At 34.5% G+C, this 16,905-nt stretch overlaps 1 protein-coding gene across 2 annotated transcripts; it reads right to left on the bottom strand.

The window, feature by feature from the left end:
* Positions 1-9,903: 9,903 nt before the first annotated feature.
* Positions 9,904-15,131, bottom strand: LOC132612578 (tyrosine-protein phosphatase DSP1-like). 2 transcript variants are annotated; one of them, XM_060326660.1, is made up of 5 exons: positions 14,781-15,130; positions 13,986-14,079; positions 11,134-11,194; positions 10,986-11,029; positions 9,904-10,894 (listed from the first exon to the last, which is right to left on the bottom strand). In XM_060326660.1, the coding sequence occupies exons 1-5, from the start codon at positions 15,017-15,019 to the stop codon at positions 10,709-10,711; spliced, it is 624 nt and encodes a 207-aa protein (XP_060182643.1). In that variant the 5' UTR covers positions 15,020-15,130; the 3' UTR covers positions 9,904-10,708. The 2 variants fall into 2 exon arrangements, with proteins under 2 accessions (XP_060182643.1, XP_060182644.1); XM_060326661.1 differs by lacking the exon at positions 13,986-14,079 and having other exon boundaries at positions 14,777-15,131.
* Between the last annotated feature and the right edge of the window lie 1,774 nt (positions 15,132-16,905).

Below are 16,905 nucleotides of genomic sequence, written 5' to 3'. Positions count from 1 at the left end.
TTATACCTTCTTATTCCTCTTATACTGGGATTATTTTATATCAATATAAAATAATCTCAATAGATAGAATAAATTAATCCCGAAATTATAATTTCGACTATCTACCAAACGATCCCTATGAGTATCTACAATATTTTATTATATATTCGACAATCGGTGGCAAATCAAGGGGAAAGAAAAGGCTTTAAATGAATTCTACAAAGACGGTGGGTTTGCCTAGAATTCCCCTCACCGGTCTTCTCAGTCAAAATTTATCGCACCAAATTTGCATAGTGGGTTTGTATGTTGTATGTGGTACGTGGTATGTGAACTATTGCACAGTAAGAAGTTTATTAGTACCCACCCAAAGAATAGCGGCTACGGATTTCCCTTGAAGTTCCCAAAAAAAAAAAGGGTTATTAGGACATCAAGTTTGGCAGAATTCGACAATTTTTGTTTTGTTACATTTCAAATGATCAACGGAATTCAGGGACATCTTGAACTCATTAAAATTTAGTGTTCGTCTTTATGAGTAGATGTTACTTACCTCTCAAACAATTTTGATCTGATCTCAATGAATTATAATAGATCAATAGATAAGATAGACTGTTTTAAGTGATTGAATTCGAGTTTTAAGTATGACAAAATTCTTGATATAAGACATTTTTTAATATCGAACATTAAATGGTTAAATGAAAAAATTGATCTCAGTATAAATGTCTAGGTATATGGTTTTGAACTATTTGAAATAAATTTATATATCAGACATTACACAAACTGTACAATAGAAAATTTTATTGAAAGTAATTTTGTTTATATGTTGAAAAACATAATTAATCACATGGCAGGTTTGCTATATAGATAATAGATTCAATGCGTTATGGATGAACTCGAATAGAAAGGAGGGGAAAAGATGCAATGCTTTATTGCTTTGTACTAAGCTTCAATTAACTCTGAGATTGAAAAAGCAGTCTGAAGCACATGTTCTTGAAATATTGAAAAGTCGTAGAGAGAATAATATTGTTTGGCTCTAACAAATTGTTTGATTCCCTCGAATAACAAACACAAATTATATACATTGAGTGTACAAAATTTTAAAATCATCATAATAAATTAACTTACAACAATTGATATGATAGTCTGGAAACTATCCGAGTAACCTGCTAGAGCTGATATTTTAGTCCTTTATTCTATATAGTACTTTTATTTTTTTAAAAGTCGTGACACACTAAGATTACACGTTACGTTGTAGGAGTATTTTTGATAAGTAAAAGTACCTTTTTTCTTCTTTTGAACTTCATGTTGAATTAATTAATGTTACTATCATATAACAAAGGAAATAACATTTATTTCGGGAGAGGCATATGGAGGTAGTAAGAATATGCGCAGGAATAAACTGGGTGATGGTTTGGTTTGTAATTAGATTAGGTGGTGCAAGATTGATTTTCAAGCTAGGTAGTATCTTCATTGCTGGGTCCCTCAAGCCTTCGATTTGGTGAAACTTGCACTAAGTTATTAGGCTCATTTGGTTTCATTAAGATTTTTATTAAGATTCATATGTCTAAATCTAAATGATTAAGATGTTGTATTTGGATCTAAATACTAAATAATTAAAACTGATTATTTTTCAACATGTGAATGTGCATAATATATTTATTTAAACATAAAAAATGCACAATTCAAATAAAAAAGTAACTAAAAATTAGAACATAAATAAAAATTTAATAAGATAAAAATATTATTTGAAAAAAAAAATATTTATGTTTGCTAGTAATGGTGGAGATGCTTTATAGTGGCAGTGGGTGATGGGTGGGTTAGGTGCGTAGTGGTGGGGGTGAGGGTTGGTAGGTGGGGATGGGTGGTGGTGGTGTAGTGGGTCTGGGGTAGGTTTGGGGTGAGGTAGGTGGGTGTGGGGGTTAAGCGTGGGGTTTGGGTGATGGTGGTGGGGGTTATGGGGGTAGGGTGGTGGTAGTTAGGTGGGGTGGGGGGTTAAGGTGGTGTTCATGATGGTGAGTGGGGGAAGGGGGTAAGGTATGGGGGTGGGTGGGTGGGGGGGGTTTGTATAGGGATTGGGGTAGTGGGGGTTGAGCCGGTGGTAAAAATTGTTCATACAAAATACTCCATCCGGATCAAAAAGAGTGTCTACTTCGTTTTTTTTTTTTTTTTTTTTTGTCAAAAAGGGTGTCCACTTATCAAATCAAGAAAGAATTAACCCTATTTTTCCAGGTTTGCTCCTATTAAGTGCTATGTGATCAAATCCCATTGCCTATTTAGGGGAAGTTTAGTCAAATTATCTATTTTTTCTAGGAGTTAATATTTTCTTAAGGGGTGTGCAAATGACGAAGTGAACGCTCTTTTTGATTCCGGATCAAAAAGAGCGTTCACTTCGTCATTTGCACATCGATAATAAGACTCCCTCCGGATCAAAAAGAGCGTTCACTTCGTCATTTGCACACCCCTTAAGAAAATACTTAATGATTAGTATTTTCAAGATCTTAATGATTAAGGCCTATTCAATCAAATAAATGCTTAGCTCTTAATATAAACAATTGCATTTTATGGCCAAAAGTCTGAACCATTCAGATTCAGACCTCTATTAAATGCAAACAAATCAGGACATAGAAATTATTTGCACTAATGGTATAGTTGCAAAGCATGGGTTAGTAAATGTTGTAAGTTTATTTTAAGTATTATGTTTTCTACGAGTCTTTAGTCTTATTTGTCATTTCTAGTAGAATATATAAAGAGCTTTGTTTTTAAAATTTTAGTTTTAGTATGTTTTGTGTAATTCTTAGCTAAAATAAATTTAAATGAAAAAACATGACCAGTGAAAATTCATGGAGTAGATTCTAACCTATTTGGGATTGAGTTTAGGTTATTATGATTGTTGTAGTAATGATTATTTGCATCATTTTAGTAGTGCAAAAGCACTAAATGATTTCAGTAAAAAAAAAAAAAAAAGGGTAGTTTGAGAATTCTCGAAAGAATAATTGGTAATGTGATCGATCTCTGTTCAAGACAACATGCAAATCCACTTTAAATCAGTAGGTTTACATAAAAACAAGAGGAAAAAAAAAAAAAAAAAAAAAAAAGAGAGAGAGAGGGGGGAAGATCAATGAATTTAAAAGAGGAACATGTGCCAAAAGAAGAAGAAGAGGAGATAATGGTACGTTTTCCCGTGTTGAGAAGATAATAGCCAAAAACACACGGGAAGTATATTTTTTTGCAAGTTTGTTGTCTGAACTATCAAGTATTTTAATTTCCTACCTTAACTAGCACTAACTATTTATCAAAACACACCTCGACTAGTATCTAACGGTGCGTGGCAAACTCTTTTTTTTTTCTTGTTTAAAAATGATATCAAATGGCACTACACACGAATAATTAAAAAAATTAAGAGATGCGCTATGATAAATAGTTGTTGATAGTTCATGTAAGAAACTCATAACAAAAAAAATGATATTTCACATATATTTTTAACCATTATCTCGAAGAAGCAGCATAGCAAAAGCAGGAACATTGGTATTTAAAAAAGCACAAGATAAGAGTTGATAATTCTAAAACACTAGGATAACATACGTTTCATGTGGTTGTGACAAAGTTTCGATAGCTGACAAGTGAACTAAAAATGAAAAGACAAATCTATCTTAGTTGCTGTCAAAATGATTTGTCTGTTTTAAATAAAAACCCTTTGAACTTGACAACGATGTTGCCAGCTGCTTGAGCCTATAAAAATCTGAGTTAGTTACGTTTTGAGGTTGAGACTTTTGGTTCAATCTTTTCTAGAAATTAATCAAATTATAGCTATAGTATTGTTTGCATATATAGAGAAGTCTCTAAATATTGTTGATTACTCCATGTCTCGACTTTTGTAAAAAGAAATTATTCTTTTAATAATCAAACATATTCACTCTGTTTGTTGAATTTTTTTAAAAAAGTATATTTTAGACCTTTTTACTATTTCATGTTTGCCTGAAGGAAGACAAACATTAGTGTTTTATGTTAAATTCTTTTGGTTGTGATGTATCATAGTGTTCATACCTAAGAAACAATTAGGAGATGAGGGGTCAAATTTAAAGTGTCTTATGAGACTTATGCCCTTTGCAAATACTTAAGATTCCCTTCACATAAAACAACAACCAACAAGTTAGTATCTAGACAATTATCATTTTAGTTTCAGGAGTTTATTACTTTAATATAGAATAATTAAAAGGAATCCATCTGCTAAACACAATACCTCCTCATAGAGATATTGGTGTAGAAGAATACATGCTAACATCAATAAACCAATAAATCTAGTATAGTTTGACACAAATCTGTCCGAGAGAGAGAGAATGCGATAGGGATAAACCTCCTTGAATAAATTCACTTACGAAAATACAATTATGAATAATACTAACATCAATCACTTACTAGATCATTGCATGAACACTTTACAGCCTGAAGCACACTACTCTCATATTTTCGCAGACTCTGGTACAAAGTATTGAACATTAAGTTATATGAACACAATATCAATAAGCATAAGAGATTAGCATAACTATGTCTTTGATGAAGCCAATTTTGTAACAGAAGACAACGGTTGAACTATATCGTTAAAATGTGTGTGCTAGAAAGAAAGCTAATGTCGTTGGATAAGGTGCAACTATATATTCGATGTAATGAGGTACTATATATATCGTTGTCTTGGGGATTCCCCTGGCATTGTATGCGCTTCTTACTTCTTGGCAGGAATGCTTGAACCTCTGTTCATATTCAATCAACAACATTATTTATCATGGACTTTCTGAATTATAGACATTTCGACGTGTACCTGTGAGCTTTTTGATTATTTTCTTAAACTTGAGATTCTGAGAATCACAAAAAAAAAAAACTCATAAATAATGATTGGCTTTGTCGACTACAGTAATAAATAAACAATCAGGCAACGGTAAAACGAACCGAACAATGAACGAAAAAAGAAAAATAAAAGAGAAGGAAAATTGAAGATAAATGAGTTTCTTGGTTTTTGGAAGTGCCACGTCACCTAAGCTATAGCCCACTTTATATAAAAACATAAACTGGGGCTATCGCAATCCGTACTGATAACAAAAACAAAAATATGGGTGAATAATTCAGCATAAAAACAATCTTTAACAACTACAATTTGTTCCTGATTCTACCATTGTAGGGACCCCTGGTGGGACCCGACCCCTGATGGGCCCATGATCTGACATGCACTGGTATTGTCTGTGCCAGGGTACAGCCAGTTCGCACATACTCCCTCTTCACGCTGCAGCGCTACGGGGTATCGAACCCGGAACCTCAAGCTCCTTTACATTCCCCTGAGGGAATCACCTCTTACCAGTTGAGCTGTTGTAACACCTCGTGCATTCGGGCTAAGATTTATCTCATAAGACGGGGGTATAATGAACCCAATTTGAGTAGTGTATAAATGGTGTTTGAAACCCAATCAAGACATGAGAAGAGTCTTTGGGCAAAGCAAAGTTAAAAGCCACTCTACGGGGCATGTTTGCAAGTGAGTTTATAGAAGGTCGTACTTCCAACGACCATAACCCCTTTGTTAATTTGGAATTTGGGAAAACTTCCTTGATGAAAGTTGTAGCCCTTTGAAATAGCTTTCCAACGGTATATTATGGGTCTTGAACAGAGCTATGTACAAAATGTTATGCCCGTTTTACTAAACAGTGTTCTGTCGATTTATGGTGGAAACATATGGACCGTAAAAATTATACGGTGGAACATACGGACCGTAAAAATTATACGGGCCGTATATTCCAGTCGTAAAATTGGTCCAGAAAGTCCAAATCACTAGAATGGTTTTACGGTATGATATACGGTCCGTACAAATTATACGGGACGTAAAATGGGTCCGAAAGCAATTTTAAAACTTCGTTTTAAGGCTTTTTCACTTCATTCTTCACACCTCCAAGCCCTAGAACGACCTTCTATTCTCTCCCATCATCAAGAACACCAAGGTAAGCCTACTCTAATCATTCCAAGTCAATTCTAATATATATATATCCTTGTAATCTAAACAAGAAATCATCATTCCAAAACTAAGGTTTTCAAGAAAACCCATCTCAAGGTTCAAGAATTCAAGATTTTGGAAATCTTCTTCAAAGCTCAAGTCTTTAATTCAAGTTTTGGAGCGACTAAGGTATGTAGAGTTACTATCTACGTGTGGGAACATCATTATTCTTCCCCACGCCTCATAATCCATAAATTATGATTCTCTACTAAAACTAGGGTTTCTATACCATGCTCATGATAACCCTAGGTCCATGTCCATGATTATATTATGTATGAATTATTATAATTCCATTATTGAGTTCTTAATATTTCTTTATGATTATTGAGAATTCGCCCGTAATCCATGAAAACTCATATCTCGTATTCCATGGGTTCTTGCATGCATGTTTTTAAATAAAAATGATTATTTCATGAATATCCTACATGTCTACCAGTTTTCATGCAACTATATTATATAATTACTTTCATGCTATGACACAAGATACATGCATACTAAATACAAGTTATTTCATGAAACCATGTTTACAAGTTATTTCACGAAACCATGTTTACAAGTTATTTCGTGAAATCGTGATTACAAGACAAGTACAAGTTAATTCACGAAAATCATGGGCTTCTTAGCCAACTATATTATGTTCATGTTTTTGGGAGTTGCACGAATTACCGAGAAGGCTCAGATAGCCTGAAACTATATAGCCACCATAGGACAAGGATCGCTCCGCCCAGTTAGGATGATACCTTAATTTTACACTGAATGGATCCATCAGGCACGATACCATCTTATACCCTGGCAAGGTATGAGGGCTCTGCTGGTCGCGGCGAGGATCAGACTCCACGTACCCACGTGGTGATATCACATGTCGGTTTATGAAATGCTCTCCCTACTTATTATGTTTTACTTATGTTATATATATATGTACTCATGCTCATGCTCATGCTCATGTTCATGTCCAGGTTTTCAGTTTCAGTTCTTATCATGTTATTTCTTTCAGTTGCTTTACATACCAGTACATTCAATGTGCTGACGTCCCCTTTTATTGCCCGGGGGCCTGCATTTCACGATGCAGGTACTGATATACAGGATGACACATCTGCTCAGTAGGACAGCATTCGTATCAGCTTATTGGTGAGCCCCATCTCATTCGGGGTTTAATCAACTTTTGTTTTATGATTAGTTATGCATCTAAGGTATGCTGGGGGCCTTGTCCCAGTAAGTATGTTTTCCAGTCAGACTCATGGTAGAGGTTTCATAGACTAGACAAGTCAGTTATGTTATGTCAGACATTCGGAGTCGTATAGCCATTTTGGCTCATTCATGTTATTTCCGCACTCATGTTTAAACAAGTATTTTTATTAAGTATTATGACTTACTACGTTTTATAAAGGCTCATCATGCATTCACGTTATATTCCGCTCATGTTATGCCTCATGATGATTCAGCAAGTCATGTGGTTCACTCGGTCACATGCAGTAAGGCACCGAGTGCCGTGTTTCGCCCAGGCCATGGTTCGGGGCGTGACAACCATGAACTATCATAATGGGTAAATTGCATAACACAATTGGCAAAACTACATTAACAACGAAAAAACTTTTACATTATCATGTGTATCAGTTAAATTTGTATCCTTACTCACTTGAAAGTGAAAGTCAAAACATAAGATATATCACATGTAGGTTCATCTTAATGAAATGCCTCTGTATTATCGTACTCAAGAAACAATAATAATATAAATTGCAATTAAGAGAAATAAAAAGTAGGAAACATATATTGTACTGTACTAATGAAAAAGGCTTTGAGGAATAAAAAGGAACACTAGTTTGAGAAATTGCACACAAACTTACAAAGGGTAAGGAAGAAAGAAGAACAACTATGAATAATCTTCATCTTCCTCATCTTTTGTTTCAAGTTTCAACCAATATTTCCTATTCATTCACTGTTTCACAACTCTCAATCTCTCATCTTCTGAACAAAGTCAAAACTAAGCCTGCAAAACTCACGTATTCTCTTTATCAATCTATCCTCGCAGATCACTATATTTTATTAGTTATTAATTGCACCAGGAAAACAACTTCAATTAACCCCTGAAACAAAATTACTTTTTAATTCCAACAAGAACTCGTGACAATCTAAGTTGTAAGTGAAGGATGAAGAAAGCATGAGATACAAATAAATCAATTAATTAAATTTTAAATTGTCACAATGTATAACTACTGATCTGAATAAGTAAAAGAGATTTGGGATCAACAGTACAAGCAAGTAGACTTCTAATAGTTATCCTCGAATCATTCTAGTCCCGATTTTCATGTAGACAAAAATAATTATTTTCAGAAGGCAGAAACCTGAGTTGGATGTGGTCTGGTGTCAGAGGCGGACCCAGGATTTGAAGACCGCGGGAGCACTATCATCTTAAGTCTTAACGTAGACGCTAGCTAAACTATCAATGACAACCGATATCTAATACCTAGACGTTAACACTGTTGAACCAACTTACACTGGTAGATCAGTGGTCAAAGTTGTGCAAACCATATGAATGGTTACAGGATCGATCTTGGGTATCTCATTTGTGCATACTAATTTTTTGGGGTAAAAACACAATATCTGATACAAAAGAGGATTATTAACAAAAAATATCAAAGGGAGACCACTATCTGTGGAATCAATCCTGGGTATGGGCTGTGGGAAGCAAAGGCTTTAGCTAGTGCACCAAATGCTCTTATGTGTATAGGAGTGTGTGTGCATATATATATATATATATATATATATATTTTTTTTTTTTTTTTTTTTAAGGTATATCACATATATATACAAAAAAATTCTCAAAGTTACCGATTGCTCTCCCTCTTTACCACGTGGATCCGCCTCTGTCTGGCGTCATGTCCTGCATCAGTAATTAGAATACATAGATTGAGGTAAACTTCTCTTGAGTTTTCTCTCTGCCTTAGGCGACACTACGCATTGAAATTGAAAAGGTTGAAATGGCACGTATGAGACAGAAGGCTTTGGCTTACTGGGGGGGTTTAAAGTAGTGACTCTTGGGAGTCATGCCAAAGCACCAAGCCGGTAGGTTTTTTGTATTTTTTTTTCTTGGCGTTTTTTAGTACTATGAAGTAGAAATTGCCACAAAAAGGAGAAAATAGATAAATATAAATGCTGGTCATTGGGAGCGTCACGTCAGCGGGCCTTTGTCCTGCAATATATATATATATATATATATATATACATTACGCTTGTGTATATGTATGAAACTAGTATAGTATTGTTTGAGCTATTAACTCAGTTACATTCAAACTGGTATAGTATTGTTTGAGCCATTAACTCAGTTACATTCAATTTAGTCTTCTTAAAAAAAAATGTATGAAACTTTATAATTTCTGCAGTTTGTGATCATTCATTCCAAGTTGAACCTCGAACTAAGACTCTAAATCTAATGGTCGTTGTTGCAGACCTAAATTTAAAAAACTCAAAACCAAAGCCTTAACACTCTAAGCTCGTTTGGTTCGATCGTTTGATATTATTTTATTTAATGTTGGAATTTTCTTTTGTATTATGTCAAACTAATCCTAGTATACAATTTAATACATCAATTGAAGTTTTATTTCATAGCAAGACCACTACGGTATAACAATACCATGATTAAGTTGTATATAAATAAAGCATTCAAAATGCCGAAAACTTTGTAGCTTCCCTCAAACCCTTTTCCGTACACTTGAATAGTAGATATAAACCAAACATAAATTTAAGTTATACTCTGTATATTTGATTTTTTAATATAATAAATTAAACTCTCTATGAAAATAATTATTTGTGTAACAATCTTCGCGTTATTAATCATTGTATTACAATCAATCCCTTCAATTAGTCATTGCTAATCTAAACATTGAAGCTCCGCCTTTCATCACTTAAGATGTGTGTCTTGGCACTTGTATATTTAAAAAACACGACTGGGCTGTAGCCCTATATCATCACATTGAGTAACTTAAAAGAATGGTCTTGAAGCTGGGCGGATTTTAGCCCTACTTAATGTTTGACCATAACCCAAGCGGGGTCAAAAGTTCAAAAGAACCAATTTCTAAAGTCATTGGTGTCATTTCCTAAATTTCCACTCAGTTTCTTGTGGACTTGCTCATAACTCAACAAGTACACTTCGAGGCCTTACTCTTTGGCAATGAGATAAGCGGTAGTCAAACACAAAGGTGCATTACAATAATCGATTCCAGGAAAGTTGGTTTTGTGAGAAGGATCCCATATGTGCGACAATATTTTTGGAGGATCTGAGCATCATAGCTTCAAATGACAATCTACTGCTGTCAGGAAGAAACCCAAATTTATAACAGCTTTCACCTTTCAGCAGGTTTCCGAGTACTCACAGTCCAAGCTGAAGAAAACACAACCTCCTTTTTATCCCTCTCATAAGCAAAATTAAGGCAACTTTACAACTCCCAATCCATCTCCAATGAACACAAATATAGGGAAGGAGGAGACCCTTTATCATAGGCCATAGCAACATCTAATACATGCCATCTATCTACTTTCTAAAAAGAGAGACTATGTCCAAATGAAAAGAACTGGATACTAGCGAAAACCATAACCGAAGTTCATATGAGGAATCCAATACTCTTGGGAGCGGACTCAAAAAATTGATTCGGTAAACAATGCAAAGCCAAAATCACCTCTCATACTGTACATCTTATCCATTTAATTCTTGGAATGTGAAGAGAAAGTCGGTGGTTGCTTGAAGCCGGAAATGTCAAACAACTCCATGAACCTTAGATCTGATACTCTAGCTTTCTCAGCAGCGTACCTTTGGTACTCATCAAAAATTGAGGTGAGGCACCATTTCTGTAATTTTCTGAGGCATCCCACAAGGCTACCAGTTCGGTGCTGCATAAGTTACCACGCAATGACATGAACGGTGGTCAGGAATGGTAAGAAGAAAGCAAGAAATTTTAAACAAAGACAAATGAAGGACTACCTTTCCTCTTTTGCAGTGAATTAACAAAGGGCGGTTCTTTTCATCTACAAAAAGTATCGAGTAAAATTGTAATAGAGAAATTATTTAGCAAAACTAGCGGACAGAAACCTAAAGCAAGAGAAAATAAAATGCAACCCATCAAACTTACCAAGGACAACTCTCAAAGATTCTCTTATTTTTTCCTCTGGGATGTTGACCAGTGGTGGCTCCTGCATTGAGAAACAGTCAAGTACTAATCCACATAGATTTTTTTTGATACATATCAACAACAAAGAAACTCTCCCAATTTACCCCTAGATACATTGCAATGAAACAACAATAAGAATATTTCCATACAATAAGAATATTTCCACACGGTTTGCACAATCATGTGACAATACTAAGATGTCTGCAAGCAAGACATAGCACAGTAGTCATATATGCTGCTACTAATGTTTGCAGACATGTACCATCTGGTATATATTGCATCCATATTAATACTTGGTCAAAATTTCAAACCATCTCCATAACAGAAAGATGTCTTTTCACTTAACCAACAGCTTTCAATGTCCAGAAACATTGTGATAAAGTTGTTACAGGACAAGAATAGAACTGAACATTTGTATTAACCAATCAAGCCTCAGTGAGGAGACAGAGATAGACCACAAAAAGTAGAGTAACTTTGTCAGCATTCGGACAGCAGAGAGAACTCATATCTATAGCCTATAGCATATGATTATTAAAAACCAGAAGCATAGAAGAGTGTATGACAAATACGAAGGTTTCCAAGTTTGACAGGCAACAAATTGACCTCCTTTAAGTCTGCTCAAGATCAGAAGGTAAGAAAAGAAAAACAATCATAAAATATGGACTTGATTAGAAATTGTAAGGTAAGGTTTGTCCCTTCTTACTTGTACTCTTCCTCTTTGAGTTTTTCTATTATTTAAAAAAGCCAAAATTTGCTTCTAAAAGAAAAAGAAAAAAAGAAGACTAGGGGCTATATATCAAAAAACATTATGGAAATGAAAAGCTAACAGCAATTAACTTGAGAAACCTACAGAGTCGTCCTTTTCTCTCCTCAGTGAATCATCTAATTATCTTCCTAGTTTAGCAATCTAATTAGTTGGATATATATATAGTTTAGCAATCCAATTAGTTGGCATAGGCAAATTTTGGAGTCCCGGAAAGCTAATATGGCTTGCTTCTGGTGAATCCAAAAAGGATGCAGTTACATATTGCTAGTGGATGAAATTCTTTCCCTCCCACACAGCAGTTGAAGATTTTCTCGAAGCAAGTGCAAAGCTCCACCAGGACAACTACTAAGAATAAACACTTAATCTGACTTAGAATGTGCAAATTGGACAATTTTTCCTTAAGACTTTGGGAAGCAAGAAATTCCCTACCTCCTTCTCTTGAGTTATGAACTAATTTGGTTGCACCATTACCTGTATAGTACCACTACTAAACCAGGGAAATATTTCGCAAACTGAAGATCTAAAGCCAATCAAACAATAATTCTTGACTTTTGTAATTCCCTAGCTATATTTATGCCTTATGGTTCAGTTCATTCATCAAAAACAGAGAAAAACTAAAGGCTGTAAACAAATAGAAGGAAAACAAAATAAGTGCTAAGAATGATCAAGTAGCACTAGTTGCAGCAGGCCCTTATGAATTATGAACTGTGAGTAGTAAGGTTGAGTGTTCGATGAGAAGAAAGCTGTACTAGGACGCTGTAAACTCGCATTTTTGCTGTAAAACGAGAATGCAATTTAAGAGAGGAACTTTAAGTAACTAGATCCTTGAGAGAAACACAGCAACAAAAATTCAGAATGCAGCTGCAGGTGACAAGCTCATCTGGTGAAAGACAACAAAAACAACAACATACCCATTGTAATCCCACATGTGGTGAAAAACTGTAAAGATATTTTAAGTCTCCAGCTATCTGAAACAGAGACACATGCAAACTTTTGTTTTCTTTACTCCTACCACATACAAAACTATCTCAAATCCTATTTGATGACTATAAACATGAAAAATCTACAACAATTTGAAACAAGAACATCTTTTGGGCCATGCAACCTCAAGTACAAGTATAGAAATTTGACATGACTTATACTAGTTCTTAGTCAGTCACAAATGTCAAATACATAGAGTTCACTTGCACAACAACTAAAAGAGGAACCAGGGGTCATACTTTATCAAAGGAAAAAGAGGAACCAAGGGTTAGTTTCGGTGACTATTCCAACTGACTGCTAAATGACTAAATATATCAGACCAAAAAAGTTTATAACTTCATCTCCTACAAACTAATACCACAAAACCTTTTGACTTTGGTCCCTGAAGAAAGATGAATCCTAGTGCCAGTTTAGTCGGAAAATAATGATTACTCCCTTTCCTGTTATATAAATCAGAATAACCAACTTTGAACATGGAATAATCACGGAAGAGAATAAGCAGAATGAGTAAGTATTCAATGCCAATAAATAGACTTCTTCTGGATAGCCAGTCAACTAACTCCCATTTCACGCAACGTATATAGCTAGAAACCAGTCACTTACCTAATTATATAGCAAAACAATGTGTTTTCGCCGACAGCCGACATCACATTAGGAAATAGAGCAAATAAAAATAATCAGTTCAAACTTCAAACAAGTCCTTGTGGTAATGATTTACAACTTGTAAATACTATCGGGTTAGTTTGGCAGAGGACTCACGACTGTGAATAAGTTAACTATATACTGCTTATGCATTATTTTTTTCCCAACTTGGCGCCATATTCTGAAAATTACTTGGTTTTTCCAAAAAAGTAATGTTTTACAACAACTTCGTCCGCTGAAATATCAGGTCATGATCACATAGGTCTTAACATCAACCACAACTCTCACGGTTCCCATAACAAATCGTTAAAAATGTTTTTTTAGAAGTTCTTAGTTCTTTCCTTTTTGGTTTAAGCAATCGCATGATCGCAACATTCTACATCATACTGATATTGAGACATATATCACGGAAGATAACCTCTACCTTGGATCCTTCAATGGCGAACTGGAAAAGCCGAATTCCATTCGCATTTAGGAACTCCATATTAGCTTCAGGGTATGGCTCCGGACACAAATATCTAAACACAACATATGCAAACAAAACAAAAATCAATAGCCATAAGATCATTAAACAAAAAATTAAGGCTTAATACATGGCCAAGCACCCTTAAACTTGCCAGGATATTCCATTTAGACACTCGAACTAAGCCATGTTATAATTCAACACCTCAAGTCCTAATGACGAGTTCCAATTAGACACTTTCAGTTCAAATTTTTTTTTTTTTTTTTTTTTTGCGTGTATTTTCATTTGTCTATTAGGTAGGCATTAACCGCATAAAATATGAGATCTCTTTAATCATACGCGTTCACCTCAATAAGCCGTAAAACCCCAGGCTTCCACTTAAGGTTGATGCTTATAATTAAAGGAGATTACATATTTTACGTAGTTAACTTAAATACTTAAACTACCTAATAAACGAATGAAAACACACACAAAATTTCTTCAAATTTTGAACCAGAAGTAGTGTCTAATTGGAGCACTTTATTAGGAATTGAGGTGTCTAATTGGAACAACGCTTCTTCAAGTAACAAAAACGTGAATGAACGAATGAACTCACACGATAGAGCCAAAAATGATAGTTCAGGTAGGAAATATCAAGGTGTATTTTAATACATAGCGTGAAAAAAGTGATAATTCAGGTGTGTGTTTTTGACCGTTAACTCAAAAATCAATAACAATATAAGATCATTAAACAAAAAAGCAAATGAACTCACTGACATGATAGAGCGAAGGCCTAGGGTTTGTAAAAAGGGGAAATTAGCAATATCAGGGAAACCAGAACGAAAAACACCGTAATCAACCATTGAAAAATTGAGTGGCGGAACTAAAAGTCCTTCTCCGGCACTCTCCATTGCCGGAGTATATCTCTCCGGCGAACCGTCGTCGGAGCCGGAGGAGTTGCCAATCGGATGATGACACGTGGAGGATCGATCGCCGTTGTTGTTCTCCAATAGCATTGCTGCTGAATGTGTTTGTGGCGCCAAGTTAATAAAGAGAGTTTACGTATTTGATTTGGAATTCTGAAAATCTATTAGAGAGTTTTGAATTGGTTTGATTTGATTCGTTGGAATCTTTTGGGATCTTCCGCTCTTTATAAAGGTTAGGGCTGGCTGCTAAATTGGGCTTCCGGGTTTGACAGACACACTTGAGGATAAATTCAGAATTTCAATAGGACTAACTAATCACTTGAGGATAAATTTAGAATTTCAATAGGACCAACACTTAGTTGAAGTGTCAACATGAAAAAAGAGTCAAGTTTATAGCTATACTTTTAATTTACATTCGCATGGTCATTGTTTTTTTGCTACAATATTTATACACACAATATACAATTACACACTTACTATAAATAATGTATCAACTTGTATAAAAGTATATAATAATGTATAAAAGGGTTATTTAGATTTTAGGGTAATATTAAAAATACGAGCTATTTGGGAAACATTGAGGAGGGCTATATTCCCTATTTTATACTTTGTCTCAATTTATATGATATAATTGAGGTTTTAAAAGTCAAATAAGAAAACGTATAATTGCAATTTATGCGTATCTCCTATAAATATCTTAAATTATAGACAATTCTCAATACATGAGTAATCTTTTAGAGAATTTATTCTTAAAAGAGTGACGTATTTGATTGAAAATCTATAGGAGAGAGTTTTGGAATTGGTTTGATTCGTTGGAATCTTTTTGGTATCTTTTGGGATCTTCTGCTTTTATAAAGGTTAGGGCCGGCTGCTAAACTGCGCTGCCCGTTTCTTAGGTGTAGGTTTAGATGACTGGAATAAGAAAGGATTTCGAGGGGAGAATAATTAGGGGTCGTTTGGTACTATGCATAAGAAAAAATAATTACTCTTTTTATCTCTATAGTTTCTTGTCTCTTCATTTTTGCGAGTATCTGTTGGTTTATAATGATTTATTTACTTTCATTGTTTTCATTTTCATAACTGCTTTGATTTCTTTGCCCGTATCTGACCTTTCTTATGCTTTCTCTTGAGCCGAGGGTCTTCCGGAAACAGCCTCCCTACCTAAGGTGAGGGTATGGTCTGCATACACTCTACCCTTCCCAGACCCCACGTTGTGGGATTCACTGGGTATGCTGTTGTTGTTGTTGTTGTATCTTAATTTATGCGATGCAGTTCAAATTTTGAGAGTTAAATAAAAAAAATCTTTGACTGCAATTTATTCCTATGTCTTTTAAATTATTAATTAATGTTACTTATAATACTTTTTACATAGTTTCTAAATATGTAAATTATTTTTCAAAAAATTTAAAGATTGTACGTCCGAATACATGGTCAAAACAAAAAATTTGACTCTCGAAATTCAAACAGTATCACATAAATTGGGACAGAGGAAATATGATATATTCCCTTCGGCTGAAAAAGAGTATTCACTTAGCCTTTTTTTTTATTCAAAAAGTGCGTTCATTTACCAAATCAACAAAGAATTAACCTTATTTTTTCATATTTCCTTTATGAAGTGTTAGATGATCAAATCCCAATACTTATTTAACTATGGGTAGTTTAGTTAACTTATCTTTTGTTGTAGGAGTTAGTATTTTCTTAAGGGGTGTGTAAATTACTAAGTGAAAACTCTTGCTGAACCGGAGGGAGTATACTAACTTCGTCTCAATTTATGTAGCACCATTTGATTAGATACAGAGTTTCAGAAAAAAAAATGATGACTTTTAAAATTTGTGGTCCAAAATAAGCCTTAAATATTTGTATAGTTATAAATCATCTCATAAAGCAAATTGTAACACTCTTTGCGGATACTAAATAAAAAAAATAAAAAAATAATAAAAAATAAAAAGAGGGCACCATAAATTAAGACAGAGGGA

This window comes from Lycium barbarum, chromosome 10 (genome assembly GCF_019175385.1).
Source record: "Lycium barbarum isolate Lr01 chromosome 10, ASM1917538v2, whole genome shotgun sequence".
Classification (NCBI taxonomy): Eukaryota; Viridiplantae; Streptophyta; class Magnoliopsida; order Solanales; family Solanaceae; genus Lycium; species Lycium barbarum.
This window is presented reverse-complemented; position numbering and strand designations above follow the sequence as displayed.